Below are 27,940 nucleotides of genomic sequence, written 5' to 3'. Positions count from 1 at the left end.
CCCAGGTGGCTTGTGGCAAACTTTAAACAACACTTTTTATGGATATCTTTAAGAAATGGCTTTCTTCTTGCCACTCTTCCATAAAGGCCAGATTTGTGCAATATACGACTGATTGTTGTACTATGGACAGAGTCTCCCACCTCAGCTGTAGATCTCTGCAGTTCATCCAGAGTGGTCATGGGCCTCTTGGCTGCATCTCTGATCAGTCTTCTCCTTGTATGAGCTGAAAGTTTAGAGGGACGGCCAGGTCTTGGTAGATTTGCAGTGGTCTGATACTCCTTCCATTTCAATATTATCGCTTGCACAGTGCTCCTTGGGATGTTTAGGGAAATCTTTTTGTATCCAAATCCGGCTTTAAACTTCTTCACAACAGTATCTCGGACCTGCCTGGTGTGTTCCTTGTTCTTCATGATGCTCTCTGCGCTTTTAACAGACCTCTGAGACTATCACAGTACAGGTGCATTTATACGGAGACTTGATTACACACAGGTGGATTGTATTTATCATCATTAGTCATTTAGGTCAACATTGGATCATTCAGAGATCCTCACTGAACTTCTGGAGAGAGTTTGCTGCACTGAAAGTAAAGGGGCTGAATAATTTTGCACGCCCAATTTTTCCATTTTTGATTTGTTATTAAAAAAGTTTGAAATATCCAATAAATGTTGTTCCACTTCATGATTGTGTCCCACTTGTTGTTGATTCTTCACAAAAAATACAGTTTGATATCTTTATGTTTGAAGCCTGAAATGTGGCAAAAGGTCGCAAAGTTCAAGGGGGCCAAATACTTTCGCAAGGCACTGTATATAAAAATATTTGGAATTGTGATCAGTTTCGTGTAATAACTCAAAAGATGCAAATCCATATGTTACATATGGTTAAGTATATGCTACCTACCCTTTAAACATTGGCAATAGCAGTGGCTTTTGACACACCCACTCCTTTCCACACCCCATTACTTTACTTTTGACAAACCCACTCCTTTCCTTTCGACACACCCACTCGCCCATAGATACACATGGCAAGGCATGGAATAACATGACCCCACCACGAGTAGGGTACAGCCGTAGGGTACTCCCTATACTCCCATGTTAAATTTCCTACTTTACTCATAACCCGACAATGGCTGTATTCTTTTTTTTAAATAATTCGATAAACATTTTGGATATGCTTGGTTGGTCGTTAACATACTTCCATGTCATTTAAATCAACAAACTATACTGAACAAAAATATAAACGGTTTTACTGAGTTACAGTTCGTATAAGGAAATCAATAAATTTAAATAAATTCATTAGGCCCTAATCTACCCAATGGGGAGCCAGGCCAGCCAATCAGAATGAGTTTTTCCCCACAAAAGGGCTTTATTACAGACAGAAATACTCCTCAGTTTCATCAGCTGAGTGGCTGGTCTCAGATGATCCCGCCTGGAATACAGCCACCCGCAGGTGAAGAAGCCTGATGTGGAGGTCCTGAGCTGGTGTGGTTACACGTGGTCTGCGGTTGTGAGGCCGGTTAGACATACTGCCAAATTCCCTAAAATTACGTTGGAGGCGGCTTATGGTAGAGAATTTAACATTACATTCTCTGGCAACAACTCTGGTGGACATTCCTGCAGTCGGCATGCCAATTGCACTTTCCCTCAACTTGAGACATCTGTGGCGTTGTGTGACAAAACTTCACATTTTAGAGTGGCCTTTTATTGTTCACACCACAAGGTGCTCCTGTGTAATGATCATGCTTCTTGATATGCCACACCTGTCAGGTGGATGGATTATTTAGGCTTATTAAGGAGTTATGCTCACTAACAGGGATGTAAACAAATGTTTGCACAAAATTTGACAGAAATAAGCTTTTTGTGCATATGGAACATTTCCGGGATCTTCTATTTCAGCTCATGACACATGGGACCAACACATTGCATTTATTTTTTTTTCATTCAACATCATACCTAAAATCACTTTGATTCTAAAGGTAAAAATGTTAGCATGAACAGAGACTGTCTCATGGAATGTATGTCACGATTATCAGCCAAAGAGACAATTCCAATGGGCTTTCTTCAGCTAGCTAATATTCGCTATCTAACCCCACTTTTATAGCCAAGATACCAAAAAGATGTTGCATACCGTTTTGTTTGAACAATAGTAGGAGAAAAGACCGCTAAATTATGTTTAAACTACCCAAGGACCAGGTTAAACGAACCTCATGGTTTCAGGCTATACCCTGTGGTGATGATGATGATGGAAGGCTCCGGTTTATCGTTGCTAGGTAAAGCCCCGCCTTATCTCAGCTCACTGGTCACCATATAAGCACCCACCCGCAGCACGCGCTCCAGCAGATATATTTCACTGGTCACCCCCAAAGCCAATTCCTCCTTTGGCCGCCTTTCCATCCAGTTCTCTGCTTCCAATGACTGGAACGGACTGCAGAAATCACTGAAGCTGGAGACTCATATCTCCCTCATTAGCTTTAAGCACCAGCTGTCAGAGCAGCTCACAGATCACTGCACCTGTACATAGCCCATCCAACTACCTCATCACCATATTGTTATTTATTTTGCTCCTTTGCACCCCAGTACCGCTACTTGCACACTCATCTTCTGCACATCTATCACCTCAGGGTTTCATTTGCCATACTGTAATAATTTTGCCACTATGGCCTATTTATTGCCTTACCCCCCTTATCCTACCTCATTTGCACACACTGTATATAGACTTTCTCTATTGTATTATTGACTGTATGTTTGTTTATTCCATGTGTAACTCTGTTTGTGTCACACTGCTTTGCGTTATCTTGGCCAGGTCGCAGTTGTAAATGAGAACTTGTTCTCAACTAGCCTACCTGGCTAAATAAAGGTGAAATAAAATATAAATTTGTGTGTTCGAAGCACTGAATTCAGAGTAAATTGCAAGCTAACACTTGTTTATATCTAACTCGATATGTAGGTGTAGATATCACCATAGGCTACTTTGGACAATTTGGTAGGGATGTCTGCACCACTGGTCTCTGGCAAGTTGAAAGGACATATAGACATGCCAACAAGAATCAAGTTTTCTAAATGACTGTTCAAGGGTAGGCAAAGACTGGAAGTAATTACGTGACATATCTAAGACTTGTGAATTAGATCGAGACTAACTTATCTCGCTAGCCAGCCATCTAACATAAGTTAACCGGCGAAAAAGCGAGGGGTAAACAAACAGTGACATAAGTATAGTGTGACAGCTTTACTGTCAGTGTTAGCAGGTCGGGTAACACAGAGTGGCAGAATAAGTATCATGCAAATAATGTGTTGTGACAGCCAAGTATGTTAATAACGACAAGTGATGCTGCTGAAAACGTTTATTGAAACGACAAAAGTTTTGGTAGTTTGGTTCGGATGATGCCAAATTTAGGTTAATTACATTATGAATTACATGGGAGTAAAGGGAGTATCCTATCTCTGTTCCCTTCTTGGGGCGTGGCCATGTTAAGCCACGCCCCGCCTTGTGTATCTGTGCTCCGGTCGCCATATTGGGCTTCAGCTTCCCCCTTCTCAGTAGGAACTAGGAGTTTCCGATAACACGTGAACGCGGCATTAGCATAGCAACTGTGAGTCTAGGCATAAAAAACAACATAACAAACGTGTTACGCGCTAATTAACGGTTATCTGGGTCTATTACACTTGTATTGCTTAACACAATTTGCCCCCCAGACGCAATATTGCCTGTTTGTATACCTTTTATTTTTTTTATTCATTGCTCACTAACGTTAGCTGGCTTCGTTCTGATCCATAGTACTGTTAGAGGGCGTCCGCTACGCATCCCTCCATGAAGCGCTGCGATGCCCTCTGATTTTATATCCCTCCTCAGCGCTGATCTCGACCTTAATTCCCCCAAATCCCTTTACTCCAAAGGTAAGACTTCTATACATGTTATGACATGGCTGCCTTTGTATTGTATTGCCATTGTTTTGGACTAGGACTGATGAACGGATAGATCACGTTAGTTGGCTAGATAGCTAACGTTAGCTATAGCAGCTAGTTTTGCTTATAGCTAGCTAGTTAACTAATGAATGCATGATGGACCAACTAACAGCTAACGTTAGGGAGCAGTAGGAGGCGTGTTGTGTTATTGTTTTCCCCCGGTACACTCGTGGTTCGGTCCCCCATGACTATGCCATGGTTACAGTATTTAAACGTTAGGTACAGGTTGCATTGTCACAAACCCCTCTTGGTTGCTGAATTTGTTCGCGAACCTTAGCTAGCTATTTAGCTAGCAGTCTTTAGTTAAGCTGTTAGCTATCTAGTCAGCAGATCCGGCCCGCTTGAATACAGCTGCACTAGCGTCGGACAGGCTTTCTGTGTAAATTACGGGTGTTTTCAGATATAGTCCTTTTTTTAAAAATAACTGATCTCAGTCCTCTTTAAAGTGAACTCAAGTGTGAAAACAAAGCTAAATAAGTCTTTATATTCACACTGCTCTTGCCTTTGAGTTAGAACTTTCTTGACAGTTCAACATTTTTGTGGACAGTCCTCTTTGCATTCATGTTGCTATGATTCGAAAGGAACCATGATCTTTTTCCAACATTCGCTCAATGCACTCTGGGTAAATGCACAGTGGACAAGCCATACCATCACAACCTGTTATTGGACAGCCAGGGATGTACCTTCATACATTTTGGAAGATAATAGTTTACATTTAGTTGCAAAATAAGACATACTAATTAGAATCAAATAATAATATTTACATGTATAAATGACTGGTAACTGGATAAATGGCAGAAGAATAATAGCAGAAATAATAATGCTGTAATTGAACTTTTTAGTTTGTGGGACTAATGTGAGGGCCTATGGCAGGGAAATGGTTCTGCAGTAGCCTATGGTGTTTGGTGTGGAAATAATGACAAGTGAACCTGGACAGTTTTGTATTCACATTGCACTAAAAAGGGAACCAATGTAGCTGAAAAGGTGTGAAAACACCAAGACACCACAGAGCCAGTGTGAGATATGTCTTGCAAAAAGTTGAGAAATACGGTGTAATCTGAATTGTCCCATTATCCCAACTGTTACACCAAGACTGAACGTCCTGCTAGTTTAATTAAACTGACGTTTTCGTCCTCGTGCTAGATGGCAGAAGCCATAGCAGCCATTTTGAATGGCACATGGCGTTGAACAACAAAGGAGCTGATTTGGCTGACTCTGCCATTCCAAAATCTCTGCTGTGGCTGCTGCTACACATGCCTGGTGCCCAGATTGATGGCGTTTGTTGCACAGCGAGAGTGGAGACGAACAGATTCGGTTGAGGTCAGTTCACTCAGTCCTCCTCATGAGTCCTTCCCAGCTAGCTAGTTTAGGCTTGTGTCTAGAAACTTCAGGAATTTGAAACTTGTCTGCCAAAATTGGGACTTGGGAGTGTTCAGAATAATTTTTATCAGCAATGTTAGACATTAATGCCATAGTTATACATTTTCGGTGACAATCACTATAATGCATATGCTTTACCTGTCACCCTAGCCTGATATTGGCTACAATATCTAGCTACATCCCTCTCCTTACAGCAACAAGCGGGAGCGAAGGACACTGTGCCTCGTGTTGTCGGCTTGCAGCGCAAACTCTCCCCATTGAGCAGTGTAGACTGTATCACGGTGACCTCTAGATGACTACTAACAATATTACAGGTTATTTCTCGTGTAGTCTACTATCCTATTTGAAATATAAATCAAGTGGGATGGAACATTGGAGATGGTGACCAAATCCACATGGTGACTTTAGTTATTTCTTCCTCGTCCATCAAAATAAACATCACTTTCTTTTACAAGTTTTAACTAGCGCCATGCTGCTGCTGTTGTCAGCTCGTCAACATACATTAGCTTGGGAAGAGCTTATCAGGACGGTTGACTGATCTGAATCTATTCGTCTCCAAACTCGACTCTCAGCTGCGCAACATACACCATTAATTTTGGGAACCGGGCGTGTCCATATAGCCTCTCCTGCCTAGTATGAGGACGAGAAGGACAGTATGTAACAGCTGGTATAATGCTACAGCACAATGCATTTTTCATCCCTGGATTGAGGTACATTTTCAGAGACATCTCACATCAGCTCTATGGTGTCTTAATCTACCCAGGAAGTCTGTCCGACCCTAGTGCAGCTGTAAGCAAGCGGGTTGGATCTGCTGGCTAGCTGCTATCCTTAGCCACCCCCATTGCCTTAGGCAAACCAAATACTGAGAATCAAACTAGAACTTTGGCAAGCATTTGGGTACATAGCAGGTTACAAGCAGGTTCTGATTGTTTCAGATGAGTGAAAGTGGCCTTATTGGATTCAGAAAACTTGAATGTCCTCAGAGATGCAGTTAATCTTGCAGCAGTCATAAAATGTATCACATTTATGAAAATAATAATCTTTGTGTGCTTGCACATGTCTGTGGATGGGTGTGTTTTTGCCAAGTTCACCTTAATTCATTTGCAGGCCTTGTCAACAGTGAAGTAGAGGGAAGTGGATGGAATGTTTAAATCATGATCTACCCAGAATGAGTTATATGATACAGTAGCTATATTATCTAGCTACTTGGCCAGTTGATGTGGTGTCTGGTTGGTGCTGACTGAGTCATGGCTGCTCTTGTGATAACACTGCTATGAACAGGCTCCATTCGTCCTCTCTGCTCAGTCCACTACTCTTTCAGTCCAGCTGTGTCTGGAAGTGATCAAAGCCTGGGGGGTTTTAGTTTAAAGACCTTCTACAGGTGGCAGATATGGCTGCCATGCAAAACTTTTCAGTAAAAATGTACACTGCGCTGTCTTGGTGCATGAGGTTTGCTAGTGGTTTTGGACCTCTCTTATTCGTTGTTGGCTAGTCATCTAGGCCTATCTGGGCTTGCAGCGACGCACTACTGCTGTTTTCTCTCCACATGTAGGCTGACGGGCTTAATTCAAAATGTTTCTTTTTGTTTTCTCTGAATTTGGTCTCTCACCAGAGTTCACAGATGCTCTGTGCATGGACTACCTGTCTTCTGACACTGGTTCAGACATCTGCCTGGACCCTGTGTGTGTTACACTAATGAGCCAGTGTATTAGTGGCCATGCCATGCTAACAGGGGCTGGCCATATGGTGCTGCTGTCTGACGTGATGAGGTGTGTGTAGCCTATTTATATGACAGTAATTGGCTGAGGCCGATAGCAGTGTTGCTGCTTCATAAACACTTCTAATGAACACATCTCAAGTGGTTTACTGTTTGTAGACTGGCTACATCTTATATCATCATCACGAATTGATCAAGGCTATGCCATCCATGACATAGGCAGCCTTTTGTATTTCAATGTCTGGCTTTGATTTTGCCATGTAAGTATATACTGCGGAGTGGATAGGATCTTTGTCTTTACTCTGCGTTAATCTCATAGAGCCAGACGTGTGTCTAAATATTGCATAGTCTGTAGCTGTGAAGTCTAGCATGCAAGATTACCTATGAGTTTAAGATGCATGTTAGATGCCGGGGCATTGCAAGAGACTGTGGTGGATTCTTGGCGTCTGCTTGTGGGCCAACATATTTCTGTGTCATCAAAGCAAAGGGCCAGCTGCGAACAATAAAGTCTGACCGTTGGCTTGGCACAGCTTCAAAGCTAACGTAATGTGAGCAGCGTGTAGCCAGCTACATAACATACAGTAAGTATGTGGTGAGGTAATCGGATTGTAACAGGGGATGTATGCAGGACTTGGCTTGACTTGTTGGCCTAGGCTAATCAGAGAACTGTTATAACGTACTGCTTCACATAGGGGAGGCTCCCCGAAATACATTGAGGTCCAAAAGTATTTGGACAGTTTGTTGTTGTTTTTGGCTCTGTACTCCAGCAGTTTCATTTGAAATGATACAATGACTGAGGTTAAGTGCAGACTGTCAGCTTTAATTTGAGGGAATTTTCATTATGGGGTGAAGCGTTTAGAAATGACAGCACTTTATCTATCTAGTCTCCAAGGCGTCATAAGTATTTGGAGAAATTCACATATAGTGTATTAAGTTTGGTCAAAAGTTTAGTATTTGGTCCCATATTCCTAGCACACAAGGACTACGTCAAGCGTGTGACTCTGCAAACTTGTTGGATTCATATGCAGTTTGTTTTGGTTGTGTGTCGGATTATGTTGTGCCCAAAACACATTAATGGTAATAATGTATTGTCATTTTGGAGTCACTTCTATTGTAATAGAATATGTTTCTGAACGTTAATCTAGATGCTGCCATGATTACGGATAATCATGAATGATGAGTGAGAAAGTTAAAAGCACAAATACATTTACACTCAGTTTTTCACAATTCCTGACATTTAATCCTAGTAAAAATTCCCTGTCTTAGGTCAGTTAGGATCACCACTTTATTTTAAGAATGTGAAATGTCAGAATGATAGAGAGAATGATTTATTTCAGCTTGTATTTCTTTCAACACATTCCCAGTGGGTCAGAAGTTTACATACACTCAATTAGTATTTGGTAGCATTGCCTTTAAATTGTTTAACTTGGGTCAAACGTTTCAGGTAGCCTTCCACAAGCTTCCCGCAATAAGTTGGGTGAATTCTGTCCCATTCCTCCTGACAGAGCTGTAACTGAGTCATGTCTGTAGGCCTCCTTGCTCACATAAACTTTTTCAGTTCTGCCAACAAATTTGCAATGGGATTGAGGTCAGGGCTTTGTGATGGCCACTCCAATACCTTGACTTTGTTGTCCTTAAACCCTTTTGCCACAACTTTGGAAGTTTGCTTGGGGTCATTGTCCATTTGGAAGACCCATTTGCGACCAAGCTTTAACTTCCTGACTGATGTTCCTTATCCACATAATTTTCCTGCCTCAGGATGCCATCTATTTTGTGAAGTGCACCAGTTCCTCCTGCAGCAAAGCACCCCAACAACATGATGCTGTCACCCCCGTCCTTCACGGTTGTGTTCTTCGGCCTGCAAGCCTCTTCATTTTCCTGCAAACATAACGATGGTCATTATGGCCAAACAGTTCTATTTTTGTTTCATCAGACCAGGGGACATTTCTCCAAATAGTACCATATTTGTCCCCGTGTGCAGTTGCAAACTGTAGTCTTGTCTTTTTTTACGGTGGTTTTGGAGCAGTGGCTTCATCCTTGCTGAGCGGCCTTCAGGTTATGTCGATATAGGACTTGTTTTACTGTGGATATAGATACTTTTGTGCCCATTCTCTCCAGCATCTTCACACAATCCTTTTCTGTTGTTCTGGGATTGATTTGCACTTTTCGCATCAAAATACGTTCATCTCTAGGAGACAGAACGCGTCTCCTTCCTGAGCGGTATGACGGCTGCGTGGTCCCATGGTGTTTATACATCTGTACTATTGTTTGTACAGATGAACGTGGTACCTTCAGGCATTTGGAAATTGCTCCCAAGAATGAACCAGACTTGTGGAGGTCTACAATACATTTTCTGAGGTCTTGGCTGATTTCTTTTGATTTTCCCATGATGTCAAGCAAAGAGGCACTGAGTTTGAAGGTAGGCCTTGAAATACATCCACAGGTACACCTCCAATTAACTCAAATTGTCAATTAGCCAATCAGAAGCTTCTAAAGCCATGACATAATTTTCTGGAATTTTCCAAGCTGTTTAAAGGCACAGTCAACTTAGTGTATTTAAACTTCTGACCCACTGGAATTGTGATACAGTGAATTATAAGTGAAATAATCCATCTGTAAACAATTGTTGGAAAAATTACTTGTGTCATGCACAAAGTAGATGTCCTAACCGACTTACCAAAACTATACTTTGTTAACAAGAAATCAGTGGAGTGGTTGAAAAACAAGTTATAATGACTCCAACCTAAGTGTATGTAAACTTCTGACTTCAACTGTAAATACCATACCCCCAAGACCTGCTAACTTCCCCTGTTATTGATAATGGTGCAAGGTTTGCATGTCTTCTCACTCATTATTCACGATTCAATTATCATTATCTGTAGTCATGGTAGCATGCACATTAATGTAGAAGTGTTCAAAAAGCTATTCATATTTACAATAAAGGTGACCCCAAAATGTCACAATACATTATTTACCATTCATTTCTATTGGGCACAAGATCATTTGAAACACAACCAAAACAAACTGCAGATGCATCCAATAGGTTTGTAGTCACAAGCTTGATGTGGTCATTGCGAATATGGGACCAAATGCTATTCTTTTGATATTTTAATACACTAACTAAATCTGTCCAAATACTTAAGACACTTGCAAATGGGTGGACTAGATACATAAAGTGATGTCATTTCTAAATGGTAAAACAAAATATGTATGACATTCTGTTTTTCATATGAAAAATTTGACCTCGAATCCAAAATGCTGGAGTAGAGCCAAATTAAACATTTTAGCTTCACTGTCCAAATAAATAGGTAGTGTATTAATAGGCTTAGCCGATCTCTCTTTCAAAATCTTCACCAATCACATTTTTTTCCTGTTGGTGTCTTATGCAAACAGTGGGGCTTTTGCAAATGTCTAATTTCCATAGAAAATTAGCAGACCCCACCTACTATGGAAAAGGAGAGCGGTGAGTGAGGAAGTGTAGGCGAGAGACTGAGTGCCAGTGGAGCAGCTCCTGCACTGGGCCCTGACCGTCGTTAGTGTGACTCGCACAAGGCTGAGGTCATGCTAGTGCCAGTGGAGCAGCTCCTGCACTGGGCCCTGACCTGACTGTTGTTAGTGTGACTCGCACAAGGATGAGGTCATGATAGTGCCGGTGGAGCAGCTCCTGCACTGGGCCCTGACCTGACTGTTGTTAGTGTGACACGCACAAGGCTGAGGTCATGCTAGATCGTCATCCCTCCATCAGCATTCACAAGGGCCCACTCTCTCTATCTAACTCAGTGGAACAGAACACAATAGACACATACCAACAGAGACCATGACCACAGAGGGTGGTGGTGTTACAAAAAAGTCCCACTTAACCGGCAGCAGGCAGGCTAGTCCTAATGTAGGCCGTTGTATGCCTCATGGGCGGAGTCAAGACATTTTAAAAATGAATTGGATGAAGCAGAACATGAGTGCTGTACTGTACCATATGCTGGCTGGAAGTCCTTGCCCCCCCCGCAGTGGTTGTAGTGCAGCTCTTTGTGTGTGTGTGTGTGTGTGTGTGTGTGTGTGTGTGTGTGTGTCTCTAGCAGCAGGTCTGACTTCCCAGAGCCAGAGATTTTGTCCGTCTCACTATGCTGCTGGCGTTGACTGTATCACAGGCAGATTAGATGACCACTTGATAGGCTGCATATGGTGGATGGATAAACTGCATATTCACGACAGATATATCTATATCAGGGTGTCTATGGGTTGTGTTTCTTAGCAACCAGGTGACCTCCCACTATTAAAACAGTAACTAGTTGGTTGTTGGTGGTTTCTGGTGCATTAACAAACCCTGTGATTTCTCTCCTCCTCACCAGAGTCTGTGTATGACCTCCTCCCTAAGGAGCTCCAGCTGCAGTCGTCCTCCTCGCAGACAGACACACCCACCATGAGCCAGAAGAGTGGGGGAGAGGCCGGACCGCCCCCTTCTGCAGCCATGGCCTCAGGTTAGCTTTTCACTCTGTCTGTATCCTCACCTAGATCATTAGGGGGCAGAACATAAGACTGACCTTAGTTCAGTGTCTAGTAGACAACTTCATGCTAGTCTACTTCCACCGTTCCTGCTGAGTGCCTGTGGGGCAGTTGGTGCTAGTGGTGGTGTATTCTGGGAAATTGAGTTTTCAATTGTGGGCCATGGTTACTGTAGACAGGATGGGTGCGAGAGATTGGGAATAAATATTGTTTTGTTTGAATGAACGAACATGGCCCTGGTTTATATATATATTTGCATTAGCCTATAGCCAAAGTCATATTAGGCTAGTATTGCTTGCAATATGTCTCGTGTGTCTAATCAAAATTGAATTAAAAATGGTTTTGTTTTCTTCCCATTGTCCTACGTTTTCAACTCTCTTAGATGGAGCGATGTTAATTAGCCCCGCCACTAGAGACAACCTTTACTGTCAGTTTCTATTGTTTTAATTGTATTCTTAGATGATGAGAAGAGGTGAAAAGAGCTAGGCTATAATTAGCAAAGCAATTATTGTGTCCTTTTAGCACTTCTGAATTAGCACGCCTGTCTGAATCAACTGTCTGCGATAGACTTTCTGTGAAAATGAGATTACACACACACTCCATGTAGACCAGCATAAAGAAAATATCTCTAGAGATGTCATTTATATTAGATCAGAAAAACAATATGTTGTGTTCCATCAGCATGCGATTTGAAGGAAGTTGCTAACTAGCGTTAGCGCAATGACTGGGAGTCCATGGGTATTAGCAAGCATGCTCGCAGATACCATAGACTTCCAGTCATTGTTCTAACAGTAGTTAGACAGCATTGGCTTGCGAAATATCTCTAACTTCCTTCAAACTGGACGCAGAGACATAAAAATGGTATCCATGAGTTCATCTGACTCTGAGGAAGTAGATAAAGTATTCATACCATTTCATCAGAGGAAGCTGACTGACTGAACACAGTAGTCATGTGGCTGCTGTCATTGTGCACAGTAACTCCGGATTAGGTTGAAGTTGACCCTATAACCACTGGTAGAGGCTCAGATACTTCTCAACCCCTTTAATGGTTACTGTTAGGATTGGGGTGTAGGGTAGAGTGGTCCCAGATCTATATGTGTTTTAGCCAGCTCCTCTGACTCTTGTCATGCCATACATGTACCAGGCTAGGGTAATCTGATTCTAGATCTGTGGTTAGGGGCCGCTTCTACCACAAGCTCATTTTCAGAGTTGGAGAGCTGGCTTCATGCTAGCCCAAGCAAGCACGACATGCATCATTGTTTTATCCAAAGACACTTAAAATAAAAATGATCAGCTATCCTCACACAGTATTTAATTGACCCAATTTGCTGATTGCCAGGAAATTGAGTCATGACTGATCAGCTCTCTTGTTGCTCATTGGCTGTCTCATTTGTATTGCAGGAAGTTCCCTCCCTCTGAGGCAGGGGGCATCTGCATATAAAATGGCCTGCAGGTCACTGCTCCATAGGTCAGAGCCTTGTTTATTCTGTTGCCATGGCTACGCTCAGTCCCAACCCAATCCTCCAATTGGCATGCTCAGACTGCTGAATAGGCCCACTGCTGTATGCACCAGCTGCTGTATAGCTCTACTAGTGTATGCACAAACTGCTCTAGCCCCCCTCTACATTTAATTTGGCACCGTATCATTAACCTGCAAATTTGTTAAGAGGAAAGTCTGACTGACCCGATGTTTTTATTTTTGGGGGCAATGTATGTAACAATTTTAAAAGCTTGCGTTTGTTTTTTGTAAACAAAGCATGTCAGTTTTGTCACTGATTTTATAATTTTTTTATTGAGTTTTGATTACAGAACATTCGATTGGGGCCTATTTGTACCATTCTCAACTTTAACTTCAGAAAATTTGCCTGACACCAGAGAACTCTGGCATGCACAGTGAGGGCATTTAGCCACACAAACAATGTCAAATGAATTTAGAGTTGGGAAGAGGGAAAACTCTGGACAAATCATGCACAAATTCAGCTGCGTGAACAGCCTGCTCTGTATTGACATCCATACTAACAATGTGATCGGTCCACACACCATCCAGCCACCTCACCCAGCCCTTCTCCATCCTCTTTGGCCACGGGAGGCCCCAGCTCGGCCCCCTCTACCTCAGCCATGGACCAGTCCCAGCCTCCTCTCCTCCTCCACCATCCCAGTGGGGCCCCCAGAGAGGGTTCCGGAGCCCCAGAAGGATCCGAGAGGGAAGGGGTGGAGGGAGCTCTGTCTGCCTCTGAAGGTGGAGGTGGTAATGGGACCAGCTCTGGAACAGGAGGAGGAGACCCAGGAGCACCAGGGGCAGGGGGGGTGGATTCCCGGCAGCAGCCCCAGAACACCCCCTCTAAGCGGAGGCCAGTGTTGAGCATCTCCCCCCCTCCGGAAGACCTGTTTGATGACAGCAGTATGTCCTGCCAGGAGGATCCAGCCCCGGCCGGGCTAGCAGGACCAGACTCAGAACACAGCAGCAGCATCTGGGCTGACGACTCTGCCTCCAACTTCAGCCTGATCAGCTCCAGCTCCTACAACGACAACACAGAGGTGCCCCGCAAGTCCCGTAAACGCACCCCCCGCCAGCGGCCCGGGGCCAAGCCTGCACCCCCAGAGGACAGCATGGACGTGTTTGATGCAGACAGCGCCACGGCCCCACACTTTGTTCTGTCTCAGCTGGGCCCAGACAAAGCCAGCCCCAAGCCCAGGTTGGTTGAATATAATGCTAGTCTCCTTTTTAGGTGCCTTTGCTAAGAGCATGAGGATTTAAGTTGCCATACCATTGACTCTGTTGCACACACAGCAAAGCAGCGGCATCACCTGGAGGCCTAATAAAGAGGTCCTCTGAGTGAAGTATGTTGTGTGCTCTTCAGTTCTCTGGAGGCTGGGTGGCTGCTGAAGGGAGGCCTACTGTCAGGTCAGTGTCCCCAGAAGAGTGAGGGCAAGGAGCTGAAGATCCTGGTGCAGCCAGAGACCCAGCACCGGGCACGTTACCTGACCGAGGGCAGCCGCGGCTCTGTCAAAGACCGCACCCAACAGGGCTTCCCCACGGTCAAGGTGAGAGACACTTAATTAAAAAATATATATATATAAATATACCATTGGTTAACCGTAGACAATTGTGCTATGTTGGGTTGAGCTGTGTTGCCCTCTACTCAACATCTTCTCCCCTTTCTCTCTCCAGTTAGAGGGCGTCAGTGAGCCGGTGGTGCTGCAGGTGTTTGTGGCCAGTGACACAGGCAGAGTGAAGCCTCATGGGTTCTACCAGGCCTGCAGGGTGACAGGACGCAACACCACGGCCTGCAAGGAGGTGGACATCGAGGGAACCACCGTCATAGAGGTCCCTCTGGAGCCCAGCAGCGCCATGTCACTTGCGTAAGGGACTCATCCATTGAGTTAATGAACATTGAAATATCAGTGGGGTGTTGTTTGTTTCATCATCTGAATGTTCTGTAATGTTGAATCTTGACAGGGTTGACTGTGTGGGGATCCTGAAGCTGCGTAACGCGGACGTGGAGGCTCGTATAGGAGTGGCCGGGTCCAAGAAGAAGAGCACCCGGGCCAGGCTGGCATTCAGGGTCAACATCCCCCAGCCTGATGGGTCTGTCTTAACCCTACAGACCACCTCGTCACCTATCCTCTGCAGTGAGTCAACCAACTATCGCCCTATTCATACAAACACAAATAACTGGTTACCCAGTCAAAAGTACATTTGAATGTGGATGTGTTTGTTTGATGTTCATTAAATTCCGTATATTCTTGTCGGGCTGGAACGAAAGCTGGCCAACCACGTAGTGTCAATGGTAGGGTTTTGTGAACAGCAATTCTTCACACTCTGCGGTGTGCGTGTGCTTCCCCAGCCCAGCCAGCAGGGGTGCCAGAGATCCTGAAGAAGAGTCTCCACAGCTGTTCAGTGAGAGGAGGAGAGGAGCTGTTCATCATAGGGAAGAACTTCCTCAAAGGAACCAAGGTCATCTTCCAGGAGAACTCAGCAGGTACCAGCACTAACCTGCCTGTCTTCCTCCTTTCTTCCCAGTCCTCTTTTCCTTTTTTTCACATCCTTTTCTGCCTCTCGGTGGTGTCTGTGATGTCTCCTCATCGTGACCTTGTTAAGACATTGATTCCTTTTTTTCCAGATGATGAGTCGTGGCGGGCCGAGGCAGAGATTGACATGGAGCTGTTCCATCAGGTATCAGATTGATATTGATGCATGAGGAATGCATACGGGCTCGGCGCTGACTGTTCTAATTCTGACAATGTTCTGTTTCCTCCAGAACCATGTGGTGGTGAAGGTTCCACCATACCACAGCCTGTCTGTCTCCTCTCCTGTCTCTGTGGGCGTCTACATCACGACCAATGCCGGGAGGTCACATGACATCCAGCCCTTCATGTATATCCCAGACTCAGGTATGTGTGCTGATACTTTCCTTCAGTATTTGGATAGAAAGTAGTAAACGATGGGATGAAGAAGGGAGGGATGGGTTTGAGTAATGGCGTGGTGTATGCTGTATGTTTGTGCTCTACCAATAAGGTCCTCTCTTTTATTTGTCTGTGTGTTTGTTTCTGTTTTATCCCACAGTAGATAAGTCCCTGAACATGTCTGTGAAGACAGAGGGTTCTTCTCTGGCCAAGGCCTGCATCTTCCATGACCAGATCAATTATCTGGCCTCTGACCCTGCCCAGTCTGCTGGCGTACTGGTTAAACGACAGGAGGTCACCCCTATGGAGGTCTCCAGCAATACCCCATCCACAGCACTCTTCAAGGTAGGAGCCAATATACAGGTCATATTTAACCAAGGGTCCTTGTATGTACATTTAGATCAGATGGTTTGGCTGGGACATCACCCATTAGTTGTACAATCAAAGAAGACATCTTGAGTCATGGCCAACTTGCAGGGAAGTGTGTAGATTCTAGAAAATACCTCTATTCAAAATTATTTCATGACTCTCTTTTTGTCTCCTCCCTCAGCCACCCTCTGACACCCTTATCTTAGTCCAGCAGACCCTTGAGCTGAGCTCCAGTACCCCGCCTAGGAATGAGTCCTTCTCCGGCCCCATGCCCCTCCAGCCTGGGGACATGGACCTCCCCCATGCCCCTGTCTTTCCCTCCCTGGAGCCCTTCAGCACCATCCAGAAGCAGGACATCACCCCCATAACCTCCTTCCCCGTCTCCAGTGACACTACCACCCTCCCCCCTGTCCCCCCAGAGGTACCCCAGCAGTTCCTCCGGGACCCCCAGGAGAGCCTGCCTCAAGAGGCCTCCAACTCCTGCAGCGGGATGATGGGAGTAGGAATGTCCCAGATGGCGCCCCCCTCCCAGGCCCCCCAAGTTCCCCTGTTTCCCCAGGATGGGGTGGCCCAGCTGGAGAGGGCAGTAAGGGAGCTCCAGGCAGGGGGCAGCAGCCTGGTACAGCAGGTCCTAGAGGCAGCAGTGGCTCAGCAGCAACTCAACTCAGTGTTGTACAGCCCCACGTCCTCCACTGACTCCCTGCAGCAAAACGTACAGGACACCATGAACAGCCTGAGACTGGGGTGCACTGAGGGCTCTCTGGCCACACAACAGCAGTTGCAACAACAGCAGATCCTTGGCAACATGCAACAGATACAGCAGCAACAACAGATACAGCAGATACAGCAGCATCAAGTCCTTGGCAACATACAGCTACAACCACAATTATTAATACAGCCACAGGAGCAACAACAGATACTGGGGAACCTACAACAGCAACAATTACAACATCAACAGTTTCAACAACAGCAGCAGCAGGTCCTAGGAAACATACAGCTACCGGATCAACAACTTCAGCAACAAGTCCTGGGCAACCTACAACAACAAAACCAGGCAGTAGGCAGCATTCAACACTTACAGCAACAACAACAACAACAACACCAGCAGCAGGTGTTGGAGAACTTTCAGCAGCAGCTCCAGGCTGAGCTCCTCCAGCCCCAGATCCACTCCTCGTCTCATCCCCAGCAGCAGCCTGTGTCTCTCCTCCAGCAGGCTGGGGAGCTGCTCACCATCCAGACCTCCAGCTTCCACCACCAGCCGCCCTCCCACACCTCCCCCCAGCAGCTCCTCCAGTCCCCCAGGCCTCTGTCGGAATCCCCCAGCCCGCAGCACCAGGTCCAGGCCGCCCTGCTCCAGAACACTCTCACTGTGCTAACCAGTGGTAGCCGAGATCATGAGCAGCAGGGCACGGGGTCCACGCTGTTCCTCTCTCCCAACACTCTCTCGAGCCACGGTAGTCAGCAGCAGCTAGCATTCCTGTCCTCCATGGAGACTTCAGCCAGTGATCCCCAGACTGTGTCAGTGTTCCAGTCTCAGACCAGGCAGCAGCAGAGTACCCCCATGGACCAACAGCAGTCCCCTCAGCAGGCACAACCACAGCAAACCCAGCAGCAGCTTCCCATGGCACAACAAGGCTCCTTGTTCCAAACTAACACTCTGTCCTCCAGCCAACACCCTCAGCCCCAGCCCACAGATCTGCTCCTCTGCACCGCCTCCCTCAACCCCCAGGCTCTGCCTCCAACCCTCCTCTTCAGTACCCAGGGCCTCTCTATGGGCAGCAGCACCCCTCACCCCCAGGACACCCCTGCTCCCCTCCTGTTCTCCCAGCCCACCATGGTCGGGATCAGGGTAGGGGTGGCCCAGTCTGACCCAGCAGAGCCCATGTCCTTCCAGGACCAGAGCTCCACAGTAGGGGGGACCACAGCCTCCATCAATCCCCCTCAGCAGGGCCTGTTCCAGGCCCAGCAGCCTATGCAGGTGAGCTCCAGCTCAGGCAGTGGCCCTGACAGCCAGCAGGTGGAGCTGTTCCTGCCACAGGGTTCTCTGTCTGGTCTGCAAAGCAACATGGCTACGCAGGAACTAGAAAACCAGGCTGCAGCAGCTGCAACTATCTTTGTGATGCAGAGCGGACTGGGGGTGGTGGAGCTGCAGAGTACCGCCTCCCCCCCCGGTCAGAGACCCCCAGAGCAGCTGTTCCAGACGGGAGTGAGTAGGAATGTCGGCCAGCCAGGAGGACAACCCAACCTTTTTGTGTTCGGCCTCCAGAACGGTGAGACTGCTTTACCTGACAGGATCAGTACTCATTGTGGACTGTAATGGAGGAATATTTACGTATATATACTGTATAAATTGTTTTAAATGTTAAAATAATCTTTGTGACATCCTCCTCTTTCTCCTCAGATTCCTGCCAGCTGATGACGTCCACTGGTTCAACACTGTCAGCCCAGAGCCAACCCCAGAACGCCAACCCTGTGATGGCAAGCCACATCCAGTCTCTACTAGACTCAGACATGGCCCAGACAGCCACACCCATGCAGACCAACCTACAGACCCCAATGCAGACAAACACACAGACCCCAACGCAGACAAACACACATACTGCAATGCAGACCAATATACAGACTGCCATAGAACCTAGCCTGCCGACCCTTATGCAGACCAGCTTACAGAACGCCATACAGACCACCTCCCAGAAGATGGAGGACCTGCTGGACAGTCTTCAGAAGCAGTGATCATTACTGGGACCACAGACACATTGCTGGGGGTTCTTGTGACGTCTGCCCACTCTTAGACTGGGACAGGTTGTGTCTTCTGCTTACAGCACAACCCCCCCCCACAGATGCAGAGAATGGGATAGAGTCTCACTATGCTACGAGCCCCCTAGGCTAACAACATGTCATGATGTTTTTAAAGATTTTTATCAAATGTACTCTTGTGCCCTTGGCTCATATTTTGATGTGATTGTACATGCATTCATACAGACGGACAGGCACTGTGATGATGAGTTGGTTGAGTGACTGCACCTTTTGCTCAATCAGAGGAAAGTAACTCCGGTATCCATCAGTCTAACTTATACAGTGGTTCTTCTTTTTCATGCTGTACTGTGTTATTGATGGCCTAAGAGTGGAGGGAGGGAGGGAGGAGAGAGGGATACAGAAAGTTGGACCTAGAGAGAAAGACAGAAGAGATTGAGGGAAAGGGGTGAAAGAAGGGTGGCCAGAGAAGGGTATCTCGTCCTGTTCTTGTTTGTGATTGCAAGGCTTCAGTCCAGTCACACAGCAGTCTGTGTGTATCTGGTCACACAGCAGGCTGTGTGTATCTGGTCACACAGCAGTCTGTGTGTATCTGGTCACACAGCAGGCTGTGTGTATCTGGTCACACAGCAGGCTGTGTGTATCTGGTCACACAGCAGGCTGTGTGTATCTGGTCACACAGCAGGCTGTGTGTATCTGGTCACACAGCAGGCTGTGTGTATCTGGTCACACAGCAGGCTGTGTGTATCTGGTCACACAGCAGGCTGTGTGTATCTGGTCACACAGCAGGCTGTGTGTATCTGGTCACACAGCAGGCTGTGTGTAACTCGTGTTGCTTTGACATTTCAGTCTCCGTGTGGTCTCTTATTGTTACAAGTGGTTACAGATGCTTTCCATGTTTTTGAAGCATTTGCATATGTCGTGCGACTTTCGTTTGGGGGGATTTTAGAGTTGGACTTGGAAGTCTTTCCAGTTCATTGTGAATAGAATGGTGGTTTTAAACATTAAGCACTTTATAAACTGTTTTGTGTGACCAGCAAATCCTTATATCCATCCATAGGCGTTCTATGGTTAGTCACATTGTACTGGTTGTTGTCCATTTAAAAAAAAAATACTCTTTTTAAGTTGTCACGGTATACATTTAAACACATTGACCATGCATTCATACATTTTTCATTCACTATATTTTTGGAGTTATATATGAGATTGTTTGTGTCAAGTGTTCATCTAAAGCCTATTTATACTGAGCGGTCCATTCAGTGTCTCTGTCAATACCGTCATTCCCATAGCGAGTATACATTGTTTGTTTTAGTGTAACTAGCTACTATTCATAGGCTTTCATATCTCTGGCACACACCATTTTATTTTGGTCTGATACATTGTATGTGTACATTTATGTGTGTGTTATTTTTATGGAGAATGTACAGCACATTGCTATCTGTAGCCTACTATTTACCTTGTATTTTACAATCTGTGTAAGTTAACCACTGGTGTTTTACCTTGTCGTGTGTGTGTGTGTGTGTGTGTGTGTGTGGTTGATGTTTTTGGTTGGTTTCTGGTCCATGTACGGACAGATGTTGAACCATTACTGTCAGCGTTCAGGGCAGAGCTGTGTGAAATAGACACAGTACCTGTCCCGTGCACTGTCACCAGGGACTCACTGCTACACGAAAACTCTGCTACAATAGCCACTACCATACCACTTACTATAAAGCTATGTTTTGGGCATGTACTCTGTGGTATGCTAGTATGGACATTGGAATGTGGCCTAAAATCTGTTACTTAGGCTGCGTTTACACAGGCAGCCCAATTCTAATCTATTTTTTTCAGTAATTGGTCTTTTGAACAATCAGATCTGAAAAAGATCTGATGTGAGTGGAAAAAATGTCAGAATTTGATGCGTGTGTAAACATGAGAATAGCCATCTCTATGGCAAGTTATCTATGGTGCTATGTGCAGCAGTGATGGACACTTCTAATGTGATGTTTATACTTACATTTATACTCATGTCACATCAACAGTACTGATATTAATATTGTGGTAAAGTCTGAATTGTGTTTCTGGAGTAATTGCTGTGAGCAGGCAGTGTGAGGGGAGTGTGTCCTGTTTTCAAACTTGTCATATTTGTTCAATTTTTTAAATGTTTGTTTACTCATTTGTAATTGGTTTACTCATTTTAAATCATGCAGCTTTCATGGATAATATTAACATTGTTTTTGTACAAATTACAAACTTTAAATAATACAAATATTGGATAGCACTGTACATGTGGTAAGGTACTCTCCTCCCAAACGTTTTGCCTATGTCATATCCATCCAAATGAATATGCATTTTAAACCATGTTGCTCTACTTTGCTTTAGATGCAAGCAGCCTAATTCTGAAATTTCCCCCCACTAATTGGTCTTTTGACCAATCATTCCAGATCTTTTCCAGAGCTAATCTGATTGGTCAAAAGACCAATTACTGAAAATAAACATCAAATGGGATGCCTGTCTATGTTCAGCCATTGACACAAACGGATAAAACGAGAACCATTTGATTCCTACATGCTCATGTTTACATTCTGTCTTGAAAAAGTAGGATTATTCCATTTAAAAATGTAATTTAGAAGGTTTCTTACCCATGAGTCAGATTACATAGTATTTTTATAACAGATGTTCAGTTTTATATACATGCAGTATATAATTTTTCAAACGTCGGACTGAAACCCAGTGAGCAGTTTGGGGGTGTGTATACTACTATATCGCTTCATGTAGAACGTGGGCCAATAGTCACGATTATACTCTCATTCTGTGCAAACCATATAAATGGAATATATGCAAGGGACACCATTCTAAGCATTGACTTAGAATGAGTTGTAATTGTGTAGTTCCATATGAGATACAGCTTGTCAAAGATAGTGGCACATACTCTGAGACCACCCACAGAAAACGTCAACTATTTTCAACCTCCCATCTGGTTTCACCCATTCAAAATATCAAGTAGGCCTAAACACAATAGATAATCACCTCCATTACTGATGTCCAAGCATTCCATTCCATTTTTATTGGTGATTTTCAAGAGCACATGATGCCTCACTAAAGCCATACAAACAGAAAAAGCCAACCTCTGAGTATCTCCTCTGTGTGATGAATGTAACTTTATACTATATATACTGTTTTTAGAGGAAATATGAGGTAGCCTAATCTTGAATGTTCAGTGCATTGTACATGTGTGTAAATACATTGTTTCGTGGTTCTGTCTGGTTTCATGTTCCAAGGTCAAGTGCTCTTATTTGGCTTGATCGATTGCTTAGTTTAACTGTTTGAATGACTACATATTCATTTGAAAATACTAGTTGAAAATGTTAACTTTAAGGTGGCAAAATATCACACATGCTCTGTCATTAACTCATTAATATCCATGTTGAAATATGAGATGGGGGGTTATCAGTTGTGAATTTCTCAAGTGTGCCTTGACAAACCATCAGTGTAGTACGCTTACCAGATCCCCTTTGTCATCACTGTTCATGTCCCTTGTCTGATGTCCCTCTACCCTAGATGATCTGACTTCTCATACTTCAGTCTAGCCAGTGTCCGTGTTCTGCTTTTGGTTACATGACCACCTAACGTGTTTTCATTTCATCCATCCCTGGTTGCGGTTATGTTGCAAGTCTAAAGTGTGATCACTAACTCTATAGTGGTTTCCAATTCCAGTCCTCCAGTACCCCCAACAGTCCACATTTATATTGTAGCCCCAGACAAGCACAACTGAATCAACTCGTCAGCTTAATCATCAGGCCCTCAATAAGTTGAGTCCGGTGGGTTTTGTCCGGGGCTACAACAAAAATGTGTGCCGTTTGGTACTCAATGGCGAGTTGGGAACCACTGCTCAAGGACTTTGTTCAGCCTAACCCGTCGACTATATACCTGTGTGTGTGTCCCTACTTCATGCCTGTTGAGATTCATAATGGTGAGGTGAAAGGGAAAAGAGGTGGAGATTGTTCTGATCGGGTGTTGTGGAATTCTCTCTTAACTGTGTGTTTGTCAGCATAACTGTTGTTGCCGTGAAGAGCTTGACATGAGATGAAAAGGTGGTAATAAAGACTCCTATTGGAACAGTGTGAGCTGTGTTGTCAGTCAGTTTGCTTACTCACATTTCACCCCGTGTCTCACGTTTCCTCTGTTCAACTGTTCTTTGTAGAGCTTTAAGGCTACTAGATTCAATGAGATCAAGCATTAACCGGGGATGGCTGATTTCAGGGCGGGACTATGGTATTAGGTGCCCCGGGGGGTTGGTCTGATACGAGGCTGAGTTCAGGACCAGCGCCCTCATTACCTCTTAGTCGGTGACTGACAATCACCTGTATGTCCTAACACTAACACCCCCCCAATAACGTAACGTACATAGAATAAAATGTAAAAGAATTGCATTATATTCCAGGGGCCAGATTCTTATTTAGTATGCCTAAACAGTTTTACCAAAGGAACAAAAATGTGACGTGCTGGGTGAACGACTGTTAGGTTTCCTATAAATCATTGATAATTCAGTGCCAGTCTCTCTTTAGCCGTGTTCACATTGGCAGTTTAAAGTTAAAGACTCAAATCCTATTGATTTGCACATCCAATTAGAAATCGGTTATTTTTCCTGCAGTCTGAACAGCCAAAAAGCACATGGAATAGGATATAGGTTGTTTGAAGTCAAAAACAAATCTGATTCCTGGCCCTGTGACTTGTCTGAGCGGTAAAATCTGATTTATTTGCCCTCAAGTGGTTTTTAGACTGTTATTTGGCATATCTTGTTGCTTGCTAGCTACTCTGTTGACAGTTTGACAAGAACATATGGTAGAAAACTAGCTTGTTGTTTACAAACAAATAGTGAATGTGCCAGAAAGCTAAACAGCTAGCTAGTTGACTACTGTGGCCAAAAAGGACTTGTTTTGAAAGTTGGATCACCTTTTCCTTTGAGGATTTAGAAGTGTTCTTACACTATGATTTTGAACATTCAAAGCAACTGGGAAACCTCCATGGCAGGTATTGTCACCTGAGCCTGATTAGAAACCTCCATGGCAGGTATTGTCACCTGAGCCTGCTTAGAAACCTCCATGGCAGGTATTGTCACCTGAGCCTGCTTAGAAACCTCCATGGCAGGTATTGTCACCTGAGCCTGCTTAGAAACCTCCATGGCAGGTATTGTCACCTGAGCCTGCTTAGAAACCTCCATGGCAGGTATTGTCACCTGAGCCTGATTAGAAACCTCCATGGCAGGTATTGTCACCTGAGCCTCCTCCATGGCAGGTATTGTCACCTGAGCCTGAAAAACTTAGGTATTGTCACCTGAGCCTGCATAGAAACCTCCATGGCAGGTATTGTCACCTGAGCCTGCTTAGAAACCTCCATGGCAGGTATTGTCACCTGAGCCTGATTAGAAACCTCCATGGCAGGTATTGTCACCTTAGCCTGCTTAGAAACCTCCATGGCCGGTATTGTCACCTGAGCCTGATTAGAAACCTCCATGGCAGGTATTGTCACCTGAGCCTGATTAGAAACCTCCATGGCAGGTATTGTCACCTGAGCCTGATTAGAAACCTCCATGGCAGGTGTTGTCACCTGAGCCTGCTTAGAAACCTCCAATGGCAGGTATTGTCACCTGAGCCTGATTAGAAACCTCCATGGCAGGTATTGTCACCTGAGCCTGATTAGAAACCTCCATGGCAGGTATTGTCACCTGAGCCTGCTTAGAAACCTCCATGGCAGGTATTGTCACCTGAGCCTGATTAGAAACCTCCATGGCAGGTATTGTCACCTTAGCCTGATTAGAAACTTAGAAACCTCCATGGCAGGTATTGTCACCTGAGCCTGATTAGAAACCTCCATGGCAGGTATTGTCACCTGAGCCTGATTAGAAACCTCCATGGCAGGTATTGTCACCTGAGCCTGCTTAGAAACCTCCATGGCAGGTATTGTCACCTGAGCCTGATTAGAAACCTCCATGGCAGGTATTGTCACCTGAGCCTGATTAGAAACCTCCATGGCAGGTATTGTCACCTGAGCCTGATTAGAAACCTCCATGGCAGGTATTGTCACCTGAGCCTGATTAGAAACCTCCATGGCAGGTATTGTCACCTGAGCCTGATTAGAAACCTCCATGGCAGGTATTGTCACCTGAGCCTGCTTAGAAACCTCCATGGCAGGTATTGTCACCTGAGCCTGCTCCACAAGCACCACCACCAATCAGCCTACACCACTGCACACACACGTTGTTACAATGACAACTAGTGTAGTCTTTTCAGAAAATGCTGCTGTCTGAAAACACACAAATCCGATTTAGTCAGTTGCTGTTTGGACAGTCAGTAGTCTAAAAACATTTAGCATTAAGGCCTGCAGTGTGAACAAGGGTTTTCACTCATCAGGTGGTTGATAGTATATCAGTCTATTACAGAATTTAAACTGAACTACAAATGTATCGGGATGCATGGGAAGGATTATAATGTGTAGGTGTAATTTTCCACCTGTAGCCCACCTTTAGATCTAGCCAGAGTACATTTGTATAACATTTCCATAGACAATAATAGAATACCACTGTATTATTTTCAAAGCTGATAGAGCAGCTGAATTCAACTATTCACATGACAAAAAAGAAAAGTCCATAAAGCGCTAAGCAGCTCAATATCTCCATCGTCCACAGCGCTCCCCAGCCTGATGTCCAGAATGAAGGTGAGCAGGTGGTGGAATTGACACCCAATAACGGCATCCAGCTCCGAATAAAATGGGCATTGGGTTTCCAGTTCCCACTCCTGCTATTACAGTCCTTGACCTTTCTGTACAATGTTTTCAAATATTTTATTTTGCATTGGACATGGGATCAGGAGAACCACTTCTCTCTCATTTGGGACGAGATCGCTCATAAATAGCCTATCAAATTTCGATTGGACTATGGCATCTGACTGCAGTGCCAATAGTAGGTGCTTGGTTTTTAATGTCGACCATGATCTTAATTCAGGAGGAATTGTAGAGGCATCGTTGTCCATAGGCCAATTACTACCATCCCTGTATGATTTATTTTTAGAGGGCGGGACAACCGTACCCTTGGCCAGAATGAGATGCTTGTGTTGTCAGGATTCGTTGATAGGCTACTTCAAATCCATCAACATGCTTCTTTGACAAGGGCAAAGTATAAATGGGATCCTTGGGATGGCCCAACTCTGACGTCACCCCATAAACTTTTACATTTAAAAAAGGTAAGGTTTAGGGTAGGGCCGGCCCAAGGGTTGCACTAACCCACGTGTCAATCTCATTCAACTGAGGTCCAAGTGTCTGCGGGTTCACTCCTCGCTTGTACTTGATTGATGCATTAAGCTCACTAATTAGTAAGGAACTCCCCTCACCTGGTTGTCTAAGTCTTAATTGAAAGGGAAAAAAAACAGAAAACAGAAGACTACTAGGCCCTCCATGGAATGAGTTTGACATCCCTGCATTACTGGAGGTGGTCAGGAAGATCCAATCAAAATTGGTTCAATGTGTCTTTTAATAGTCTACACCTGTCGAAAAATGTGGGCACAATCAGGGCTGCATTCAGTACGTTTCTACGTCCTGGAACGTTCTAAACGGTGCTGTACTGAAAGACCAGTTGAAAAACGGGAGGGGTTGGGTTGTGGGTTCGGGAACCGCTGTCTTCTTTGATGAGATTTCATGTTTGTTGGCATCCAATAAATGTTGCATTACCGCCACCTACTAGACTGGAGTATACATCCCTTATACTTTGCTGTTTTTACTTTGTCATTATGTGGTTTTGTGTGGAGATTGATGAGAAAGAAAAAAAAATGAAATAACAAAATGTGGAAAAAGTTAAGGGGTCTGAATACATTCCGAATGCAATGTAAATAGTCCAGGTGGCCATTTGATTAATTATTCAGCAGTCTTATGGGTTGGGGGTAGAAGCTGTTAAGGAGCCTTTTGGACAAAGACTTGGTGCTCCGGTACCACTTGCCGTGCGGTAGCAGAGAGAACAGTTTGTGACTGGAGCCTTTGACAATTTTTTGGGCCTTCCTCTGACATCGCCTAGAATATAGCTCCTGGATGACAGGAAGCTTGGCCCAAGTGATGTACTGGGCCGTACGCAGTACCCTCTGTAGCGCCTTACAGTCAGGTGCCGAGCAGTTGCCGTACCAGGCAGTGATGCAACCGGTCAGGATGCTCTCGATGGTGCAGCTGTATAACTTTGAGGATCTGGGGACCCATGCCAAAGTCTCCTGGTGGGGAAAAGGTGTTGTCGATCCCTCTTCACGACTGTCTTGGTGTGTTTGCACCTTGATAGTTTGTTGGTGATGTGGACACCAAGGAACTTGAAACACCTGCTCCTTCAATGTGAATGGGGGCATGTTCGGCTCTCCATTTCCTGTAGTCCATGATCAGCTCCTTTGTCTTGCTCACGGTGAGGGAGAGGTTGTTGTCCTGGCATCACACTGCCAGGTCTCTGACCTCCCTATAGGCGGTTTCATCGTTGTCAGTGATCAGGCCTACCACGGTTGTGTCATCAGCTAACTTAATGATGGTATTGTACAGTTGATAACCATTGCTATAAAACTTTAAAAATCCAATCTTACTGAATCATATATCACTTGTTTTGCCTATTTTTTATTTCACCTTTATTTAACCAGGTAGGCTAGTTGAGAACAAGTTATCATTTGCAACTACGACCTGGCCAAGATAAAGCATAGCAGTGTGAACAGAAAACAACACAGTTACACATGGAGTAAACAAACAATAAACAAGTCAATAACATAGTAGAAAAAATTATATTTACATTGTGTGCAAAAGGCATGAGGTAGGTAGGTAATAAATAGGCCATAGGAGTGAATAATTACAATTTAGC

At 44.7% G+C, this 27,940-nt stretch overlaps 1 protein-coding gene across 3 annotated transcripts; it reads left to right on the top strand.

Moving 5' to 3' along the window:
- The first annotated feature begins 3,436 nt into the window (after nucleotides 1-3,436).
- On the top strand, nucleotides 3,437-23,189 carry LOC118376236 (nuclear factor of activated T-cells 5-like). Of its 3 annotated transcripts, none has more exons than XM_035762931.2 (12): nucleotides 3,437-3,890; nucleotides 11,403-11,531; nucleotides 13,604-14,252; nucleotides 14,418-14,601; nucleotides 14,729-14,919; nucleotides 15,017-15,189; nucleotides 15,405-15,539; nucleotides 15,681-15,733; nucleotides 15,819-15,951; nucleotides 16,127-16,308; nucleotides 16,514-18,602; nucleotides 18,734-23,189. In XM_035762931.2, the coding sequence occupies exons 1-12, from the start codon at nucleotides 3,818-3,820 to the stop codon at nucleotides 19,063-19,065; spliced, it is 4,323 nt and encodes a 1,440-aa protein (XP_035618824.2). In that variant the 5' UTR covers nucleotides 3,437-3,817; the 3' UTR covers nucleotides 19,066-23,189. The 3 variants fall into 3 exon arrangements, with proteins under 3 accessions (XP_035618824.2, XP_035618823.2, XP_035618825.2); XM_035762930.2 differs by having other exon boundaries at nucleotides 16,124-16,308; XM_035762932.2 differs by lacking the exon at nucleotides 3,437-3,890 and having other exon boundaries at nucleotides 11,401-11,531; nucleotides 12,958-14,252; nucleotides 16,124-16,308.
- The last annotated feature ends 4,751 nt before the right edge of the window (nucleotides 23,190-27,940 follow it).

This window comes from Oncorhynchus keta, chromosome 22 (assembly GCF_023373465.1).
Source record: "Oncorhynchus keta strain PuntledgeMale-10-30-2019 chromosome 22, Oket_V2, whole genome shotgun sequence".
Taxonomy (NCBI): domain Eukaryota; kingdom Metazoa; phylum Chordata; class Actinopteri; order Salmoniformes; family Salmonidae; genus Oncorhynchus; species Oncorhynchus keta.
Note: the sequence above shows the minus strand (reverse complement) of the source record. Positions and strands in the feature narration are given on the sequence as shown.